The 19226-nt window shown below is 39.8% G+C and overlaps 1 protein-coding gene across 1 annotated transcript in view; it reads left to right on the top strand.

Moving 5' to 3' along the window:
* Nucleotides 1-673: 673 nt before the first annotated feature.
* The window catches only part of ABHD17C (abhydrolase domain containing 17C, depalmitoylase), a gene marked incomplete at both ends in the record, with an annotated part of 28848 nt that continues 10295 nt past the window's right edge, over nucleotides 674-19226 (top strand). The window contains one exon of the mRNA XM_080626284.1: nucleotides 674-1203. Within this exon, the coding sequence (XP_080482410.1) occupies nucleotides 674-1203 (530 nt within the window). The remainder of the gene's footprint in view (nucleotides 1204-19226) is intronic.

Raw genomic sequence — 19226 nt, 5'->3', positions numbered from 1 at the left:
CCGCAGCCGGCATGGCGCTGCCCGCGGCAACGCGCAGCTGAGCATCGACCTTGCCTTCCCCTTTTCCTTCACCTCCTCCTCCCGCCGCTGCTCGGACGCTGCCTGGGCCGGGGCGGGGCCGGTAGCACTGAGGGGGCCCCTTGCTGCCTGGCGGGGGCCTCGGGGCTGGTGGCGAGTGGGGCTGGGCCGGGACGGGGCCGCGTGTGGTGCTGGGGGAAGGGCCCTTCCTGGCGCGGCTGCATGTTCCTGGCGCGGGGGGCGCCTGCGCTTAGTGCTGAGCGCTGCACCGAGCCGTGGGGTCTGCGTGGTCGTCTTATACATGTGTACATGTACTTGCGATCTGTTTCCTTTGAGGGAATCTAGGGTGGTGCTTTAGAGTTGTATTTATTGTAGGATTAGTTGTGGGGTTTGAAAGGGCTGGTTGTACTTCACTTATATCTTGTAGTGTTGGTTTTTTGTTTGTAAGTTGGGATTTTTTTATAAGCACGTTGTCAGGCTGTGAAAAGCTCAACTATTTTTGCTGAACTGTAGTTCCTCCAAGGCTATCATTGTTTGCATTTTGGGAGGGCAGCTAGTGGCCTTGCAGGAAGGTGCACAGGTTGTGCTGGAGGAAGGCACTGGCTTCAGTTTTGATTTCTTTCCAGTATAAGTTAGTTTTTCTCCGGTGTCTCTGATGCCAGAACAAGGCCCCAGAATGAACGGTTTCTCTCTGGGCGAGCTCTGCTGGCTGTTCTGCTGCCCACCTTGCCCCAGCCGCATCGCTGCCAAACTGGCCTTCCTGCCTCCGGAGCCCACCTATACTGTGCTGCAGCCTGAGCAGCAGGAGGCTGGGGCAGCAGCTGGGGCAGGGACCCCGACGGGATCAGGCACCTGCAGTCTGCACTTGAGTGAGCGGGCGGACTGGCAGTATTCGCAGCGGGAACTGGATGCTGTGGAAGTGTTCTTCTCCCGCACGGCTCGAGATAACAGGCTGGGCTGCATGTTCGTACGTTGTGCCCCCACTGGCCGGTACACCCTGCTCTTCTCACATGGTAATGCTGTGGACCTGGGCCAGATGTGCAGCTTCTATATTGGCCTTGGCTCTCGCATCAACTGCAACGTCTTCTCTTACGACTACTCTGGCTACGGGGTGAGCACTGGCAAGCCCTCTGAGAAAAACCTGTATGCAGACATTGATGCAGCCTGGCAGGCCCTCAGGACAAGGTAAATGAATATCTGGGGACAAGGTATTTCCGTATCTCTGTTTAATCCTAATAACTCCAATGTCTGCACAGTTGACCTGCTGAGAGGTGGAGGGGAATGGGTTTGTAGATGGTTTGAGTTATCTTGATGGCCTCACCAGATATTCTGTCAACAGCTACAATGTGATTTGCTGTATGGCTTCATTTTTTAAAAGGTTTAGGGGTTTATTCAGCTGTATTATATGTTAGTCATTGCTGCACCACTAAAAATCTCCATTTTGAGCAAGAGATACTACGCTGGTTGCAGTTTGAGCTTGCAGGGTACAAAAAAAGACCTTTTGTTTGAGACTTGCCCACCATGGTCTATGCCTAGAGGTAACGCAGTGGAGCCAAAGCTTTGACTGAATTTGGTAGTAGCCTAGATTAGAGCTTACTAAGAAACTGCTGGTGTTCTGTGATGTGTTTGGGGTTTCACACATGTTCACCCGACGTAGACATCTTTCAGACAACTGTTATCAATTGGGTAGGGTAGCAGAGTGGAAAGAAAAAGTGTTGACAGGTGGAAGTAGAGCAGGGGATTCTGCCAGGAGGAGGTGCCAAAGTAGGTGGCATCCAAAGAGGTGGAGCATCAATGAAACAGCTCTGGCAAGGCGGCATAGCCAGTAGAAACAAGGAGGCTGTGGGTTATAGGAAATCCCAAGCAGATATGCTGCCCCTGGATCCTTGCTGTAATTGGTTGTTATCCGTGGGCCTCTCTTGCCTCTTCTGTCCACAGAAACCATGAGCTCTTCTTGCTGTTGCATAAGTGGTTCTTAAAGTAGGGCCTTGTAGAACATATAAAGATAGGGCTTTAAAAAGCTTAAATGGTTGTAATAGGGCAGGAGAAAAGAACAATGGAGGTTTTCTGTTCTTGGCTCTGGGGTTGTGTAGATGAACTTGGCTTCCATGAAATAAGTATTTAATGTCTGTCTTAGGGATACGTGCCAACTTCAAAAATAGTGACAGGAGTTGTTACTAATTTAGATAATTGGCTTTTCAAGGATCTGGGGATTGGTCAATCATGGAGTCCAACGTCAAGAGCATGGAGAAGAAAGATGTAGGGGGGAAAAACACGTTTTGCAGCAGGTGTTCTGTCTGGTGAGCAGACCAGGTTCTGGGTGCATTTTCCAGTTCACTCTGGCATAAAAAAAAAATTTCTTGTATATAAATAAGGAAATAATTTTAATGTGCTGTATGCAGAATAAATTATTAAATGCCACTATTCCACATATGGATTATGTAAATGATGTCTAGGGGAGGAACAGAGCTGTGGCTGAGCCAAGCCTGGTTAATTTTTGTCCTTTATTTGCTGTGTTTTCTCTCTGTTTCTCTTTGTTTAGTTGATCATGTTTTTTCATGGAGGCATTCTAGAGCTCTGGAAAAGTGCTTTCACATCTGCCTGGAAGTGCTCCTTCTTGACAAGCATTTAGTACATGTTTAAGGTCTACACATATCCAGAAATAAGGGGTTCCTTCACATAAGCCTTTCAAGAAACCTGACCCAGTAGGTGATGCCCACACGTGCCCAGCTTGCTCTGAGAGGATCAGGCTCCTTCTATTAAAGTGTGACTGGAGAAGTTTATAGTTTTACATTAGAGCTTTTTACGTGGTTTATGCAAGATCTAGGTTTTGCTTTCCTCCTTAAATTGAGGGATTTTAAGAGTTCACCAACTTTACCATGTTTGTAAATCCCATGTCTTACTGCTACCTTGAGACTGCTGTTAGAGAAGTTGTGTTATTATTGGTTAGATTTTCAGGAGCCAAAGGAAATATTACAGTATTTTAGGTGCTTAGTAAAGAAATTGGTTCCTGTAAAATGTAAGCTTAAAAAAAACCCCAAGAAGTTAATTGGTTCTAGATGGCAGATGTCTTTTGAGCAGGTATGAACCAAAACAATAGTCTTTCTGCTGATGAATTCTCTAAGCAGTGGTGTGAACTTTGATCATTTCTTAGCCCTTCTTAGTAAGTCCAGGTGGCTCACAGTTAAGTGAAATACTCTGCTGTAAAAATTCAAGTCTGCCTCTTAAGATAAAATGTATTATAACACCTCTGCTGCAGCAGTTCACTAGTAGCTTCCAAGAGTTTATGTATGCTTTTATTCTTATTGCAAATTCCTAACATTTGGCCTGTAGCCATATGGTAGTGAACTGTAACGCAAAGTTGAAGGTAAAGTCTTAAAATAGAGGTTCACTATGCTATCAAAAGCATTTAGTCATCTGTGCTAATTTCTGTGGGAAGCTGTTGTTCTTCTGAATCCACCAGAAGTTCCACATGGCAGTAGTAAGGAATTATTAAAATGTTGGAAGTCTGAGATTTTCTTTTTTGTTTTTTACTTCTTTTAAATTGTGCCCATGAAGTACCACTGATACTTACAAATATTAATTTTTTAGTGTATTATGAAAGTTGCAGTGATTGACACTACAAAAAGAGGTTGCTGCCAAACTTCAGAAATGATGGGGAGCTGCATGTGTTTGCAAACATAGCTGCAAATTTTGAATGCATATTTTAGAGGTACTCAAATGAGGATCTTGCAATCCCTTACACATTTAGGTATCAAAGCTTACTTAACAGATGATTATAAAACTATCCTTTAAATACTGGATGGAAAATAATAAATTTTGTTTGGTTTCAATTATCATCTGTCTTTGGAGAATCTGTCAACTGTACTCTTAGTCTTTGTGAAGAGTAACTTATTTTCCTTAGTTCTAATTAAATGAGTATCTCTTCTCATGAATGAAGTACACTCTTAAATCATAATTTTACTAATTATTTAGTTTGAATGTTGTCTTTCAGCCCAGGTGAAGATGTTGACATATAGTTTTATTCCCTTGAAATGAGTTTTTATAGATGTTCCTTCAGAGGCAGAACTGTAGCATTGGTTGTTCTAGTTCCACTATAAACTGTTAATTGGTAATTAATTTGGGCTTTTATATATATATTTATTTCCACTCAATGAACAAATTTCCATGTGGTATCTAAATGTTTCTCAGAGAATTTTCTGTTTCATTGCTTCAGGTAACATTTTTTATGCATGTGTTATTTTAGGCAGGTTGGTCAGCTTTGTTATGTTTGTTCCAAAGCCAGAACCAGATTGAAGAGAAGCTGTATTGGACTCTGTCTTCTATCATGGTCCATATGGTTTTAAGTTGCTGCTTTTTATTCAAGTGTGATTAATTCTTATCCTGATATCTGACTGACTTAGTGTAACATCTGCACAGACTGTATTGATTGTTGTTCTCCCCCTTCTTTCCTGAATTCCACATGGGAAGGTTGAACTTTCAAACATGTTTACATTAAGACAATGTACAGTACTTAAAAACAGGATGCACTCTTTGGGTCTGGTTACAGTGCTTAAGCACAAAACCATGACTGCTTTGTTGACTGCGTGCTATTTATATTAAAATCAATTTGTATGTTCTCTAAAAATTTGGAGAAGTGTTGTGAAATGTTTTAAAACCCCAGTCAAATGAAAGAAGGTACTGCTTCCTCCCTCTGCTTCTGAAGTAAAGTATCAGAGAGGAGAACCTAATAATCCACCTTTCGGATATTGAAAGGAGGAGAAGAAAATATAGTTAATAAATAGAAGAGGAAGAGCTGTTCTTGTTGCATTTAACAAAATACAGCTAGATGTTTTCTCATACGAAATAAGATAGTATCTTTCTTTTTTTCCTGTTTAAGCTTTTGATAAGTTGTAGATGTTACTGCAGTGTATGAATCCCTCATTCTCAAAATGTACATTTGAATTTGTCTTTCAGTTGGTAGGAGAGCATTGGTTCACTTCCATTTTTCATTATGCTTCTTGGCATGATGAAAGGAATTTGATTGTGAAATGGCATAGTAAAATGCAAGGGCGTTTGATCAGTGGATAAAGGTAATTTAGAATGCTTAAATAGGTTTTTAAGCCCAAATTTAATGTAAAAAAAGATCCAAAACTAAACCTTTTATTATATGTGAATTTTACTATTTGTGGTGCTGATTATCGGTCTCTTCATGTGGCTGTTTCGCAGAAGTTAGTGGAAAAATATTATGGTTTTCATTGGAATAAAATTGAGAAACACACCGAATTGGATTAAAGTGATAACTAATCTTGTGAGGTTATGTCAGTTGAGTTTGTCTCCATTCTGATTTGCTGCAGTGGTTACAGCTTTCTAGGTGAATGATAGCTTCAGGTTGTTTGATTTGTCAAAATGCTTACTTTGTACTTTAATTTTCTTTGCTACAGAATCTTCTTTCACTAGCACTGTATTTCTGTGTGTAATCTAACCTGAGTTCTTTAGATTGAATACTTACAGGGTTCGGTAAGAAGATACCAACTAAATTCCTGATTTGGCCAAAGGCAGTGCTTGGCAGAGTCATGATAAATAATACAGGAGTAATAGGGTTCTCCTTGTTGATGGTTCATCAACTGGTAGATTTTTCTGTCGTTGACTTTGATAGGGTATTTCCCACTTCCAGCTTCTTAATAATGTTGCTGTAGTTTCTGCAAAGGATCGTTTAAAGAGTCTGTTCCCTAAATCTTAACTTATTCTATCTGCCACAGTCAGTACATCAAGAAAAACACACAACTGCATACAACTTTGCTCAAGAATAGAAACACACAGAATAGTCTCCTGTTGTTTATGCAGCGAGCAGAGATTAAATCAGATGATGAGCATCACAGGGACAAATACCAACAACTGTTTAGAACAGGTGCTCTGATGTTCAAAGTTATTCAGAATGTTTACTGAGCTTTGGTGTGGTATTACATAGTTAAGTCAGTGAAGCAAAAGTGGTTTTGTTAAATGTTTCCCTCTTTCTGTCAGGACTACAAGATCAAAGCTTGGGGTTTTTTTGTTTGTTTGGTTTTTTGTTTGTTTGTTTTTTAAAAATATGATTTTTCACTGTCAAGAATGTTTTGCAACTAGTGTTAATTGGGAAATACAATAAGCTGCCAAAGAGCCTTTGGCTAGCAACACTTGCTAACCTGGGTGTAGATAGTCCTGAAATTCAGCTGCCTGAACTGGAGATGTTGGTTTACCCTGCTATACAAAGGTTGTAGGACCTGGTGTTCAGCATCGTCAGAGCATTGAACATGAAGGTTTCTAGGCAAACATGTTGTTAAATCCTACTTGCTGAAAGAGCTAAAGGTTTCTGTCTGCTTTTTAGTGCTAAATTGCGTGAAGCATACAAAAAAGAGAAAGGCAGCTCTTTCCCTTTCTCACTCTGCATAGAGAAGTGTGTCACTTCTGGAGACTGAGCTGATGGTTGCTACACAGTGGCTGTTTGACCTGTTCATGTTGCTGGCAGCACTTAGGTTTGTTCACTTTGGTCATAATAATGAAGCATGAGCTGGACCATGTAAACTGCAGTGTTTTTGCTCTGAAGCCAGGGTCAATCTTCAGTGTATTGTAACATCAAAACCAAAAAATCCTTCCAAAATTCAACCTTTGTCCTTTGTTACTCTCCTGTTTTGGTGTGTTTCTAAGTGGTGAGGTAAGTTTACGCTAGCTCATTAGTTGTGAGCATAAGTAAAAAGAGCAAAGAAAAAGACCAATTAGCAGAGAACATTTCAAGCTATGAAGGTGGGTAATCTGCTAGCAACTGGTTTTCTGGGGAAAACTGACACTTCTTGAGCAAATGGATATTTGTTTTTTTTCATATTGAATGATGGAAATGGGGTTCTTTTTTTGATTTTTCTATCTTGTTTTGCCCTGTGATGCTTCCTCACACGGACAGAAACTAGTACAAAAGCAGTGCCAAGCAACTGGTTCTGTAGCGTATGTCTGAATTTTGTATTTCATTTTATCATAATGTTTGCCTGGTGGAGAGGGCAGTGTGATTGTAGTAACTTTTAAACCCTGTCCCCAAACCACATTTAAGCAAAATATCAAGAGGTTAGTTCTTCAGTTGCATCCTCTGTTGGCGTTAAAGCCAAACACCTCAAAATTATGTAGCACTAATAAAACTAAGTGAAGAAATATCATAGCCCTTCTTTATTCCTAAAGCCAGTAATAAATCTGATGAATAACTAACACTCCCTTCTGCCCTCCCTCACAAATAGAAATCAATTAAAAGGCTGCATTGGAAGAAGTTGAAATGAATCGTAAAATAAGCTGCAAATGTGTTGTATCTAACATGCTTGTGCACATATAGGCTGGCTTTTACCAATTGCTCCCTAAAAGGGGCAGAAATCTTTCTCTGCTGGTTAGGAGATAGTTTCAGTTGCCACTGCACTTGAGAAAAGTTGAAGGTACTTACCTGTGTGCAAGAGGAGGAGTTCCTTGTGGTCTTGCATGCTCAGACTGACGTCTTATGATGAAGTTGAATTTCATTCCTACACTCAAGGTGTTTTGTTGTTGTGGGTTTTTAAATGTCAGGTTTTGTGAGCACTGGAATTGTGTGATTGTAAACCCAGGAAACTGTATGAACGCAGATGAATAAAGAGAGACTGGTGTAGCTGCTGTACTTGTTGCTGGGGTAGCTGCGCTGTCCGTTTGCAGCTGAAGTTTGAGTAGCTGCTGTACTTGTCGCTGAGGGTGGTGTAGCTGCTGTGCTTGGAGCTGGAGTAGCTGCGCTATCTGTTGCTTTGCCCTAAGATCCAGGGACATTTTTTTCCTTTTGAAGGTGCTGGATAGTGTTGAACAAGGCCCTGTAAGCATAGGCCAAGCCCCAGCACATTGACATGATTTGTCGCTCTCTGGAATGACCAGGATAAGACACCTCATTTAAGTCTTTTACTAATTCTTCTGGATTTTGCACTTGTTTGGTGGTGAAATTCCAAAGCACTGGAGGGGCTCACTGACATAGATACTTGCCCATACTATCGCACACACCCTGCCACTCATGGCTGTCCAGCCTCGGGGAAAATCTCTTGGTCCCCCTATATCATCATCTAACCCCAGACAAGACCCAAACCTGACTCTGCTTAACTCTTGAGATAGACGTAATGGTTGTAGACAAAACACACTCTGTATGCGTGCCAACATGGTGATCCCCATCACAATCAGCAAACAGGTCTCAACAGTATTAAAAGGCCATTCAAAACCTTCAAAACTCTCAAACGATGCTGTAAATGGTCTGGGGGGGGGGTGCTGGGAGGGTAAGAGAATGTCTCCTTCACAGGTTGACCACCCAAGGAGGAGAAAAAAGATGTGTAATTGCTAAGCACTTGTATACTTCCCAAAGTATAAAGGTGGTGACCACACTGGGAACATAAGCCAGATCAGTTTCATGATCAATGATTCTATTGTATTACAAGTCGTTACCATAAAGTACAATGAGACAATAACCTTAGCCCAAGCCCCACGCTTGAAAAACACTTAACACGGCAAATACCAGCTCTAACTAAGCTACGGCATATTGAAACTGTGAGATCAAAACCAACAACTTTGAGAGCCAATAAATCAGCATTGTGACGAGTGACTATTAATCCGAAACAATGAATGCTTATCACAGATATGATTAGACACACTCCGGTCAGATCTGTCATTATCTCAACCCTTCGTGCCCCAAGTTGGGTGCCAGAAAGAACTGTTGTGGTTTAAGCCAGCCGGCAAGTCAGTCATGCAGTTTCTACTCTCCCCCGTGCCCCCGGAGGGATGGGGAGGAGAATCGAAGGAATGTAACTCCCACGGATTGAGATAGAAACAGTCCATTAACTAACGTATAACACAAATCACTACTGCTACCACCAATAATAATAATGATAAGAGAAATAACAAGGGAAGAGAATACAATACCACCTGCTGAAAACGAGCCCGACAGAGCAGAGAACGTGCCCTTCTGGGTAACTCCCAGTTACATCCCCTGCGCATGACGTGCTGTGGTATGGAATACCTCTTTGGCTAGTTTGGGTCAGGTGTCCTGTCCCTGCTTCCTTCCAGCTTCCCCTCCTCCCTGGCAGAGCATGAGACTCACAAAGTCCTTGGTCAGAGTAAACATTCTGACCAGCAACTGAAAGCATCGGCTTTATCAGTATTATTCCCAGGCCAAAAGTCAAAACCACAGCGCTGCACCAGCTACTAAGAAGGAGAAGAAGTGACTGCTGCTGCTGAACCCAGGACACAACCACTATGCTAACTTTGCAGACAAAGTTCTCCTATCGGCATTAAACATTGTGGTTGGATTTGCTGACTGTGAGACCAAATAATACGATGGCACAAAATTGTGCTAAACAGGAGGATCTGGCTCAGTGCCCCCCCACCTTCCCACCCTTGGTTTCATGTCTCCTGATGAGCACATGCACGTCTTCAGAAAAATCCCTACAATCATTAAATAAATCTGTAACATCTCAACTTCCAAAAAGGGGAATTCCATGTGGGTTCACAAATGAAGAATGGTGTTGATGTGGAAGATGAGGTTTTATGTTAATATACTTGCCTCAAAGTCCAGAGGGGAAAATTTAAATTAGAGGTAGTCTCAAAATAGTGCCTCTGTTTTTTTCTGTATTGCATATTTGTTAGAAAAGCTTCATGTATGCTTTCCTGACTGTAATATCATTTATTGGTACAGTCTCTTGAAATTTCTAGGTACACCTTCAAGAATGTTGTTTTGAAATTAACTGTGGTTTAGACAGTTTGGGATATGCTTCTAGGCAGATCTGTGTTACTGTGCCTGATTAAAAAGTCATGCTTACATATAGAAATGTTACTTTAAGAACTTTGACTCTGGTGAATCTTGTTTATCAGCCAAGGCATGCTGCTGGAAGAAGCTGCATACATCAGTGTATGGCAAATAACCCTTCTTAAGGCATGCAGTGTCAGCCAGTAGCTCAGAGATTTTTATTACTGATTTTTACAGGGCGCTGCCAAATTTCTTAAAGTGCCAGTATGTTAGACCAGTGACATGGGATGGCCCTTTCTTTTTGTGTGCAGTAAATGACCAGCTATGGAGTAATGGATAATGGGATCCAACAAGTCTGAAAATTCTGAGACCAACTTCAACTTGCTTCTCAGGAAAACACCCTTAAAATAATATGGCTTAAATATTTCTCTTTTAGTAAGGTTGTTTAGAAAGGGGTTTGCTCTGATTATAGGATCTTTCTGGACGTTCCTCCCCTCTGCTGACTTTTAGTTAGCTTTGCTTTAAATGTTCTCACAGAAGTTGAAAAATGATGTTCAGTATCAACAAAGAAGCAAAACCACCTATATATTTTTTCCAGTATACAGATAAACTGAAATAAGCTTCAGATTATTTCATCATTATTCTATGAATCTTAATAGCTATTTATAATAAAGTTAACAAGACACTTTATCTTAACTATTACACTATACAGTAAATTGCAAGGCTTAATAATATACAAAATAAAAGGGAAGCCAACAGCAATATGGGGGCAGACTTCTGTTGAGCATTTTGCAGCCAAAATGGTGTATGGAGCCATCTATACTTTAAAGGAAACTTTGAGTAGTTAACTTACTGCCTTAAGCATCGGACTGGTTTGTTTGTACAGATCTTAATCTTTGTACCATCTCTGTATAGTTTTCCCCAACATCTGATGAATTTATTTTTGTAGGATGTTGGCTGTATGACAGCCTGGGGAAAGTGCCATCTTTCAAGAAAATGATCTTGCTTTTGGAGTGTGTTCTCCAGTGCAAGTTTATGAAAGTCTTTTCCAGCAAGCTGTTTGTTCTTTATAGCTTCAGGTGTGTGTTTTGGTGTGTTGTTTTGGGGTTTTAAAAATGAAGTAGCTAATTTGGTATATTTATCTTGGAGGTGTTCCCTGGACAGTTCTTACCTTGAGGCAGCTTGGTCAAGAGCCAGTCAGACTGGAATGTTCCTCAGTGTGTGTATTAAGTTGTATTACACATTTTTTCATAATATCTTTTTGTTGTTCGCTACGGTAACATTGTCTGTTTTTCTAGTAAAGCATGTTTCTTCATGTGTCTTAATAATTCTACAGAAGAATTTGGTAGTTTAGTCTGGGTATGAGCATCTTACCAAGTTTATCTGACTATAAAACTACCAGAGTTTTAGGAAGAGGTGGGGTCAAGAAATGTTTCAGCTTCAGTTTTGCTATTTTTATGCATACTAGTTTATGAGCATGTAATCTTTGCCTTGGACTAGTTAATAAGTACACTGTGGGTTAGCATACATTGCAGGCATCTTTCTGATGCAAGAAACACCCTTCAGGAGTCAGTACAGTAGTTAAAGATATTACCTGATGTTTTAACCTTAAGTCTGACCAGGATGCCTAAAAGGTTTTAACTTTTGCTGAATCTCTTCTAGCTTCCAAGTTTCTGTTCCTCTGATACAGAAACCCTCTGCCCTTTTCCCTGAGCTCTTGCTAATTATTCATGGATTGTGATGTTCACTTCTGAAGCCCCCATGCATGAAACCAGTGCAAGTAGTTCTTTTTTCTGTTTTTGAAATTTGTACTAAAAATCAATCTAATAATGCAGAAACTATCTGTGAAGGAATACAGGCACAAATATAGTTGCCTTTAGAAAGAAATACAAAAATTTTTTCTAATATGTATTTGCATTAACAAAGATGATAGAATGTACTCGAATACTACTTGGATCCAAATACTTGATGTTAAAGATAAGATTGCCATAAATCCACAGTGTTCACCTAGTTTTGTAGAGGGCGAAAGGGTTGTAAAGTCTCCTTGGTTTACTGAGTTCTTTTTTTATCCTGAAACTAAGCAAGCTGGTGCCAAATGTACCACCCTTCCAAACTGGATGCCCTTCTGTCAAAGCTCATCTAAGACCGGAGACCATATTGTGTAGAATTGAACAGACACTATTGATATAAATAAGATCTGGCAACTTCCAATTATTTCAGGAAATTACCCTTTCCATCCAAAAATCCACTTTAATGATGTTCATAATGAGGAACGTTAAACCTAAGGATCTTGGATGTTTCTTTACCTGGATGCAGTTCTAAATCTGTTGCATTTCAGCAGCAGGAAAAACTGAACTAAAGATTATTAGTCTGTTTAGTTGGATATTCACAGCAATTTTCTCTGGTTTTGTTTTTTGTTTTTTGTTTTTTTTTTTTTTAATATTATGAAGTATGTGTTAATTTAGAATAAGGGAAGCAATGTTAGCTTGAACTTAACTGTGATTTTTAAAGGCTGTAGTTAGCAGGCATTGTTTGCAATTTGTTATGCTGCTTTTTCTTCCTTCTGCTATTCCCAGTGCTTCTAGGCAATAGTTTAATGTGAGCTATGTAGAACTGATCAGACTTCCTTTTTAAATATTTTTTAAAATTCTCATTAACTGTTTCTATTTTCCCTCTGTCTTAGAAGCTTTGAGGTACTTGGACAAAGGGAAACACTGTTCATTTGAAAAATGTAATTTTTCAGAGATAGATATGAAAAACCTGTGTTGAGGAAGAGCAGTAGCTGGTAACTGGAAGTGCATGTCATGAGATGGTAAACTGCAGGAAACATACATAGCAAAACGTTACTATGGGGATGGCATTTAGCCATAACGTAGGCATTAATACATGTACTTTTCCAAGCACTGCACTGTTATCTGCTATTTGAGAAATAGAAACTTCAACAGGACAAGACTTCTTTATGCTATGCAGGTTTACTGGTAGGCAATTAAGTGCTGGTGTGGCCTGCACTGGAATTGCTAACATTTTTTCCTGCATGACCAGTTCTTCTTCTGTGATACTGCAATCAAATTAAGAAGCCTGCTTGCTTTGCAAGTACTGCATTGCAAATAGAAGCAAATAGGATGCTGAGTAACATCAGGAAACTGCTGCTCTTTTTTCTTTTTCTTTTATTATTTTCTATAATTTTCTAAGGTGCATCTGCAGGTCAGTTTCTACCTTTACGTATCAGCTGAAATAATGATCTTAAGTGCTTGCATTAACAGTTGCCCATGATCCACACAGCTAGCTACTTCTGCTTCTTGTCCAGTAGCTGTTAATTGGTAAGCATCCTTTTCTGAGGGGGAAAAGGCTGACTAGCATGAAATCTTTTGCCAAAAAGACTACAAGAGCAATTGGCTCCATTAACTAGGTATGTTGGCAGAAACGAATCTGCAAGCGTGCTGTTTGGCAATTGTCAAAACCTTCATTTGCACGATACGGGCAAAATGCCTTTTACTACATAGAAGCTTGGATGAGCCCAGATAAGATATCTGGACAAGTATATATGACCTGGATTTTCTGATGTGCGGTTAGGAAGGTTTTGAGAAGTTAATACTTTTCTAAATGTACAGAATTACAGTTCAACATTTCTTAGATTAACATTTATTACTTGAAGATAGGTAAAATTTCTGATATGAAATATTTTAAACTATAATTAAATGCAGTTATCTGTTTCTGTAATAAATTACTTTTTTTGTGCTGTCTTTCCATGTCTCTGGAGAGCACAAGGCAGGTTTCATGAGCACTTCAACTGAACAGAAGTGTTGAGGAGAAACTTCATGCCAAATTTTATTGTTCACAGTTCTTAGTCGTATTTACTGGGAGAAGGGAGAAAGGATTTAGCCCCTGGGTTTGTAGTGATAAAGGCTTTGGCTAGGAAATTTGATTTTTAAGCTCTGAACTAGTTATCTGTGGTCTGCTGTTTTAGAACATCTGGTGCTGCTAATCCTGGTGATTGCTATATTTTTTTTTTTTTAATCAGCTTTATATTGACTGTTGCTGGGGCCTGAGCATTCATTGTGCTAAAGTTCATTAAAGGAACATTTGCAAGAGGAAAACAAAGTGTAAACCAGTGTGATAATGTATAGATTTTGTGGAGCAACAGATCTGTAATCCTGGTGGAGTCAAATCAGGCCATCTTTGAGCAACAGGAATGGAAGAACTTGAGGATGTGTAGGAGAAAGAGATTGATGAGTCTGATTTTTTTAAATCAGAGCACCAATACAAAAATGGCCCAGAGAAATTAAAAACAGTAGGTTTTCTAGTTTCTGAGAAGATGCTGGAAGAATATTTTCTAGTTATAAATTGCTTTTGTAAAATGTCTGTCTTCCATTTGGCAGTTATCACTTTGGTATTTGTTAGAGTAATGAATCGAGTTGAAAATGGATCACTTAGAGAAGGCAGGAGGGACTCTTCAGGAGGATACTGTTTCTCTTTGAGGCTGTGGATTCACCACTTCTTTGAAGGCAGATGCTGAAGTGCATACAGATTCACACTGTAATAAAGCTCAAATGTCTGCAGCAGTTAGAAAATTGGTATGTGTTGCCTCCACTTATCTGGGGATTGAGGGAAAAATAGAGGTTACAGTGTCACTTATCCAAGGAGGATTTCTTCTTATTTATGATTCACAAGACATGTCAGTGCAGAGGAATCACCTATTGTTCTGATTTTAAAATTAAAATACTGCTTTTCTTTCTTTTTCAGTCTGTGGAATTGGTTAGAGTAACTCAAAGAAGCACTAATTGTTTTCAGAGAATTAAAGAGGACTTATATAAGCATGGTGGTTTCCTGGATAACACAAGTCTTGGCACTACTTGGCTTCTGCGTACAGCCCTTCAGTGATTGAGATACTGCATATCTTTGAGAGAAGCCCAGTCTTATTAAATAACTTTCTTTGTTCTTCTTCAGTGCTTGAGCATATTAATGTAGGTATATAAAGGAAAGAGAAATCCTACTGCCAGCTGAGTCATCTTCATATAATGCTGGCTGATAAAATATTCATATACTGGGGACAGATGCATTCATCTGCAGTCAGTTCTTTTTAGGAATATTAGACCAGTTCATTGGTACTGATCACTTTTGTATCAGGACCTCTCTGCTGTTCTTGTCCTCAACGTGCCTTTCTGCCCTCTCATGCTCTTTGTATTGGAGACTGTCAGATCGCTGCAAGAGCTATACTAATGCTTCTGGATGGGAAGATGTGATGCATCCAGTTTGTCTGCCTCCATATTTGCAAGAGTTTATCCATTCCAGCTCCCACGTAATCCTCTCAGACGCTGACTCTGGTGTTCTGTAGGAGAGACTGCATTCAGGTTTCTAGGGATCTTTGAAGAACCGTGTGAAAATGGCTTAAACTTTGTCTGTTACAATAGGATTTTGGATACAGACACTTGCTGTTTGTTGAGGTGGTTTAGCTTTTTCTTTGTTCTCCTCTGTCAGCATTGTGGGGATGATAGTTAAATCTTTTTATATCAGCCTGTTTTCTGGATATAGTTACGATTGTCTACAAGTGACATAAGGAAAATGCTGTATCACTGCCATATTTCACATTTAATGGCTTGTAAACTGTATCAAAGAATCATAGCAAAACTGGAGAATTAAAGCTGTTAAACCTTGAAAACATGAGGTTCCTTGTAAAATCTGTAGAGACTGAAATGTATACAAAATTACAATAAATCCTTAGGTTGGGAATACTCTTTTGTTTTTTTTATTAAGTTACAATGCATATAGCTAAGCAGCTGTGCAAACCTAAAAGTGTGAAATTTTAGGTGAGCTTTGCAGTTTGATTGCAGTTTAGGGTTAGTCTAGTTTCATTATATGTTTATCCAGTTATAACTCTTATTTCGGAAAGTACAGACTGATATATTTAAAGAAAACTTAACTGGTGCCATATCTTTTTGTCTTGACTGTTGTGGTTTGTGTGCTTCAGCAATTATTCCCTGCTTTGGGAGCTGTGCCTGGGAAAAGGGTAGAAACTTTGGAGATGGGTGGAGCAGGCAGCAGCTTGGGTCAAATGGCACTGCGCTCCTCAGATAAGTAATCCTAACACGTGAGTCAGAGGCTTAAGTCTTGCATAGGTGAGCTCATGACAATTATTGCTGCTGCAGGATGGCCTTGAACTATTGCATGGTGCTGTAGGTATGTAGAGATAAGGGAAATACATCAGAAAGTGTCTGATGTGAAGAGGAGGCAGGGTAAGAGCAGTGCTCAAAAGTGACGTGTCAGAGGTGCTCCAATAAATAGGTGGGAGTAGTAGCAGAATAATACTGTGCTCCTGAACAAAATGCTTTGCGAACTGTTGGAGAGCAGCAAGATTGCTTCCTCCAGGCTTGTAAACCCTCAGTCTCCCAGTGCTGAACCAAGGGTGGTGAGGAGGGTTATGTTGATGGGCTTGGGAGGTGAGCCAGAATGCCGTGGCTCACAGAATTTTCAGCCTTGGGAATAAGGCAAAGCACTCCAGTTTGGAAGTAACTGAAATTTAAGAGACAGCTATGAAGGCACAGAACTTGCGGGAATACATAACCAGTGTTAATATTTGCTCATGGTTTGTTTTAATGTTTCCTAGGGAACCAGTTTCTGTGTTCATTGACACATACTTGTTTTAACTGAAGTCTTTATATTAAAAGATACTGTGTTTAGGTACATGGATATCATAAAATCTTTCTTGTTCTTCATAACAACCCTTACAGAATTAGTTTTATGAAGTAGGGGTTGGTTTTTTTTTTCAGCTTTTGAGTGTAGGATGTCCCAAGTGAAAGTAAAAGAATTGTCAAAGTTTTTTATGTGATGTTGTGAGGACTTTGCTCATGTGTCTTAGCTATGCCGTATTATAAAACAGAGTATGATGTGTACAGCTGAAAACAAGAATACCACAGCAGGGTAGAGATGAGGTAGAAGGTAGGGGTAAAGATAATGAATTCTTTACTCCAGAAGATGCTATAGGCTGAGCTTCTCTGTCAAAGTAACAGAAATGTCTCTGCTGTCTCAGCTATCTCAGCTTATTTAAATGTACCTCAAAGGCTGGCTGTATAGATTTTGTACACTGGTTACAGTAAAGAGTATATAATAGAATGTAGCTGACTGAGTTTTTGTGAATTATTGATGCTGTGGTCATAAAGATAGTTCTTAGCGGCCAGTAAAAGTTTTTGTCTTTGATAAATAAAGCTTAAGACTTCTGTATGCCATGTTTGTTTGCTACACAGCATCTCAATTAAACGCAAAATACTTTTAAGTTAACTCCGATACTCTATTTTTAAAATAACTGGAGTGAGAGATTCACTTTAGTATGCCATCAACCTGTTGTGTTTTGGGACTTGATGTAAATCAAGATTGCTTTGAGAAAGCACTTTGGGAGAAGGAAACTGTGAGGAGTAGAGAGCATGTGTGTATCTTCAAAATCAAAACCTTGTCATAGAGTGCTGGCTTCAGAACTCTAGTTGATTTCTAAGGTTTCGAAAGCAAAGAAAATTGGGGAGCAGGAATTAACATTTGCATATATCCCAGTGTTTAACTCCTGTTTCCACTGTTACTAGCTTCTTGTATTAGAGTTTACAGTGGATTTGGATTGCATTTGCTGCTGTGATTAGGGAAATAAAATAAACCTCCAGCGTTTAGGGGTGTTTATTTAGGAATTAATTTAGGAAAATGCTCCCTTCCTTTCATTGCATGAATGCACACCAACTATTGAAGTGTTATTCACCTTTTGTCATAAAGTAGTAGAGTGATAGGTAGAGTTCTAACAGAAGGCTCAGCTGCATCATCGCTTATTTTTCTGGGTGTCCTATATGAGGATTTTGCTTGTCAGTGGCCTTCTTGCTAACTTTCACTCAATATGAAAGAATTAATGATTGTAGAGGCAAAGTTACTCTGTTCTCTTATATCAGCTTGCCCATGGCACGAGTTCCTGCTTACATTTCCATGCACATTTAATAAAAAAGTTTCCTTGTTCCTTGCTATCTAGGAAGAAAACCCCAAAGCCCTAAACCCTCAGTCAGACAGAAGCAACTGCCAAATCTGTCCGTTGTTTATACACACAACTGCTAGTTCGTGTGGTATACAAATGAGCAACCTAGCATCGGCCAAACACCAAAATTTAGTATTCTGGGTTATTGTGGTGGTGAAGAATCACATTAGAGGTACAGTTGAGTTCTCAGTACAACAGAAAACAAAGGAGGTTTTACTTTGTAGCTCCCTAAGAAATAAAAAATAGGTCTGCAAGCACAGATTGCAGATTTTCTGCCTATTCTGTCTTTTGCATCACAATGTTTTGGTGCTGTTCAGCTAGCTTGGATGAGATCTACACCAGAACAGAAGTTTGCAGAAGCCTTCTTTCCTGGCTGGTGGTGCGTACTATCTGATTTTGGTTTTTTTTTTTTTTTTTTTTTTTAATGCTTTTATGTTTCATTTCTCTTTTAATTCTTGAAAACGTTAGAATGGATAGATGCAGTCTGATTGCAGTTGTCAAATGGTGTCTGCTGTGAGATCATGAGCTGTAAGTCGTTATGAGGGTAGAGCCTGATTGACGAGGCTCTAACAAAAGGACACCGCAGGCTGGACCTGCTACCTGCCAGGCTGCTTCACTGTAGCTGGTGATGGTAAGTTGTCTCAAAAATGTGTAGTGGAACTGCTGCTATGGTGTGGCTTGAAATCCTCCAACAAAACGGGTGTTGAAGAGGGAGAAGGAACTCATTTATAATGGTGAAGCGGAGGGGGAGGGGAAAGAAAGTGAATGGATTTACTGTTCAAGAGTGCTTGGTTTTGCTCTGCATCTTGAGCAGATTTACATTAGTTAGGGAAGGTGTTTCCTACTCTGAAACATGACTTCTTCAGGAGCCTGTGTTCAAGGCAGATGAGCACAAGGTAATTTAAGGCTAGATGTGAAAGAGATGCTAATTTTTAGTGGAACTAGTGTTATTAGGATGTTATTAATAAAAAACCTGAAAAACCAAAACAACACCTAGCCCTCACCCCAAAGCTACTCTGTGCAGATTAGCACAATTCAGTTAATTTAAAATGCAATTTCATTACCGTTCGTAACAGACAATGCCATGAAACAGCCTTTCTTTACTTACCCTGGTTCTTCAGGACAAACTTGCAGTGGTTTCACTGCTTAGCAGTGTGTAGATCACCTGCTTTTGTCATGGGTGCTTGAGCTCACCAGTGATATTTAATATCCTTGTTTAGGACTCGCTTGAACTTCCAGCGCAGTTCTCAGTATTTAGTAACAGATCACTGTTTATCACAAGACAGTAATCAAGAAGCAGTTGTAATGATTCATTCTTCAGTATAATTAAGTTACTACAGGGCAAATGATCATCCTAAGAAGTGCCTAGAAGTTGTTTCTTTCCAATTGATCCATTTATTTCTATGAAAAGAGGAGCGTACATCACTGGATTAACACTACAGCCACATAGATCAGCAAGCCTGG

This window comes from Psittacula echo (genome assembly GCF_963264785.1).
Source record: "Psittacula echo genome assembly, chromosome: 10".
Lineage (NCBI taxonomy): Eukaryota > Metazoa > Chordata > Aves > Psittaciformes > Psittacidae > Psittacula > Psittacula echo.
Note: the sequence above shows the minus strand (reverse complement) of the source record. Positions and strands in the feature narration are given on the sequence as shown.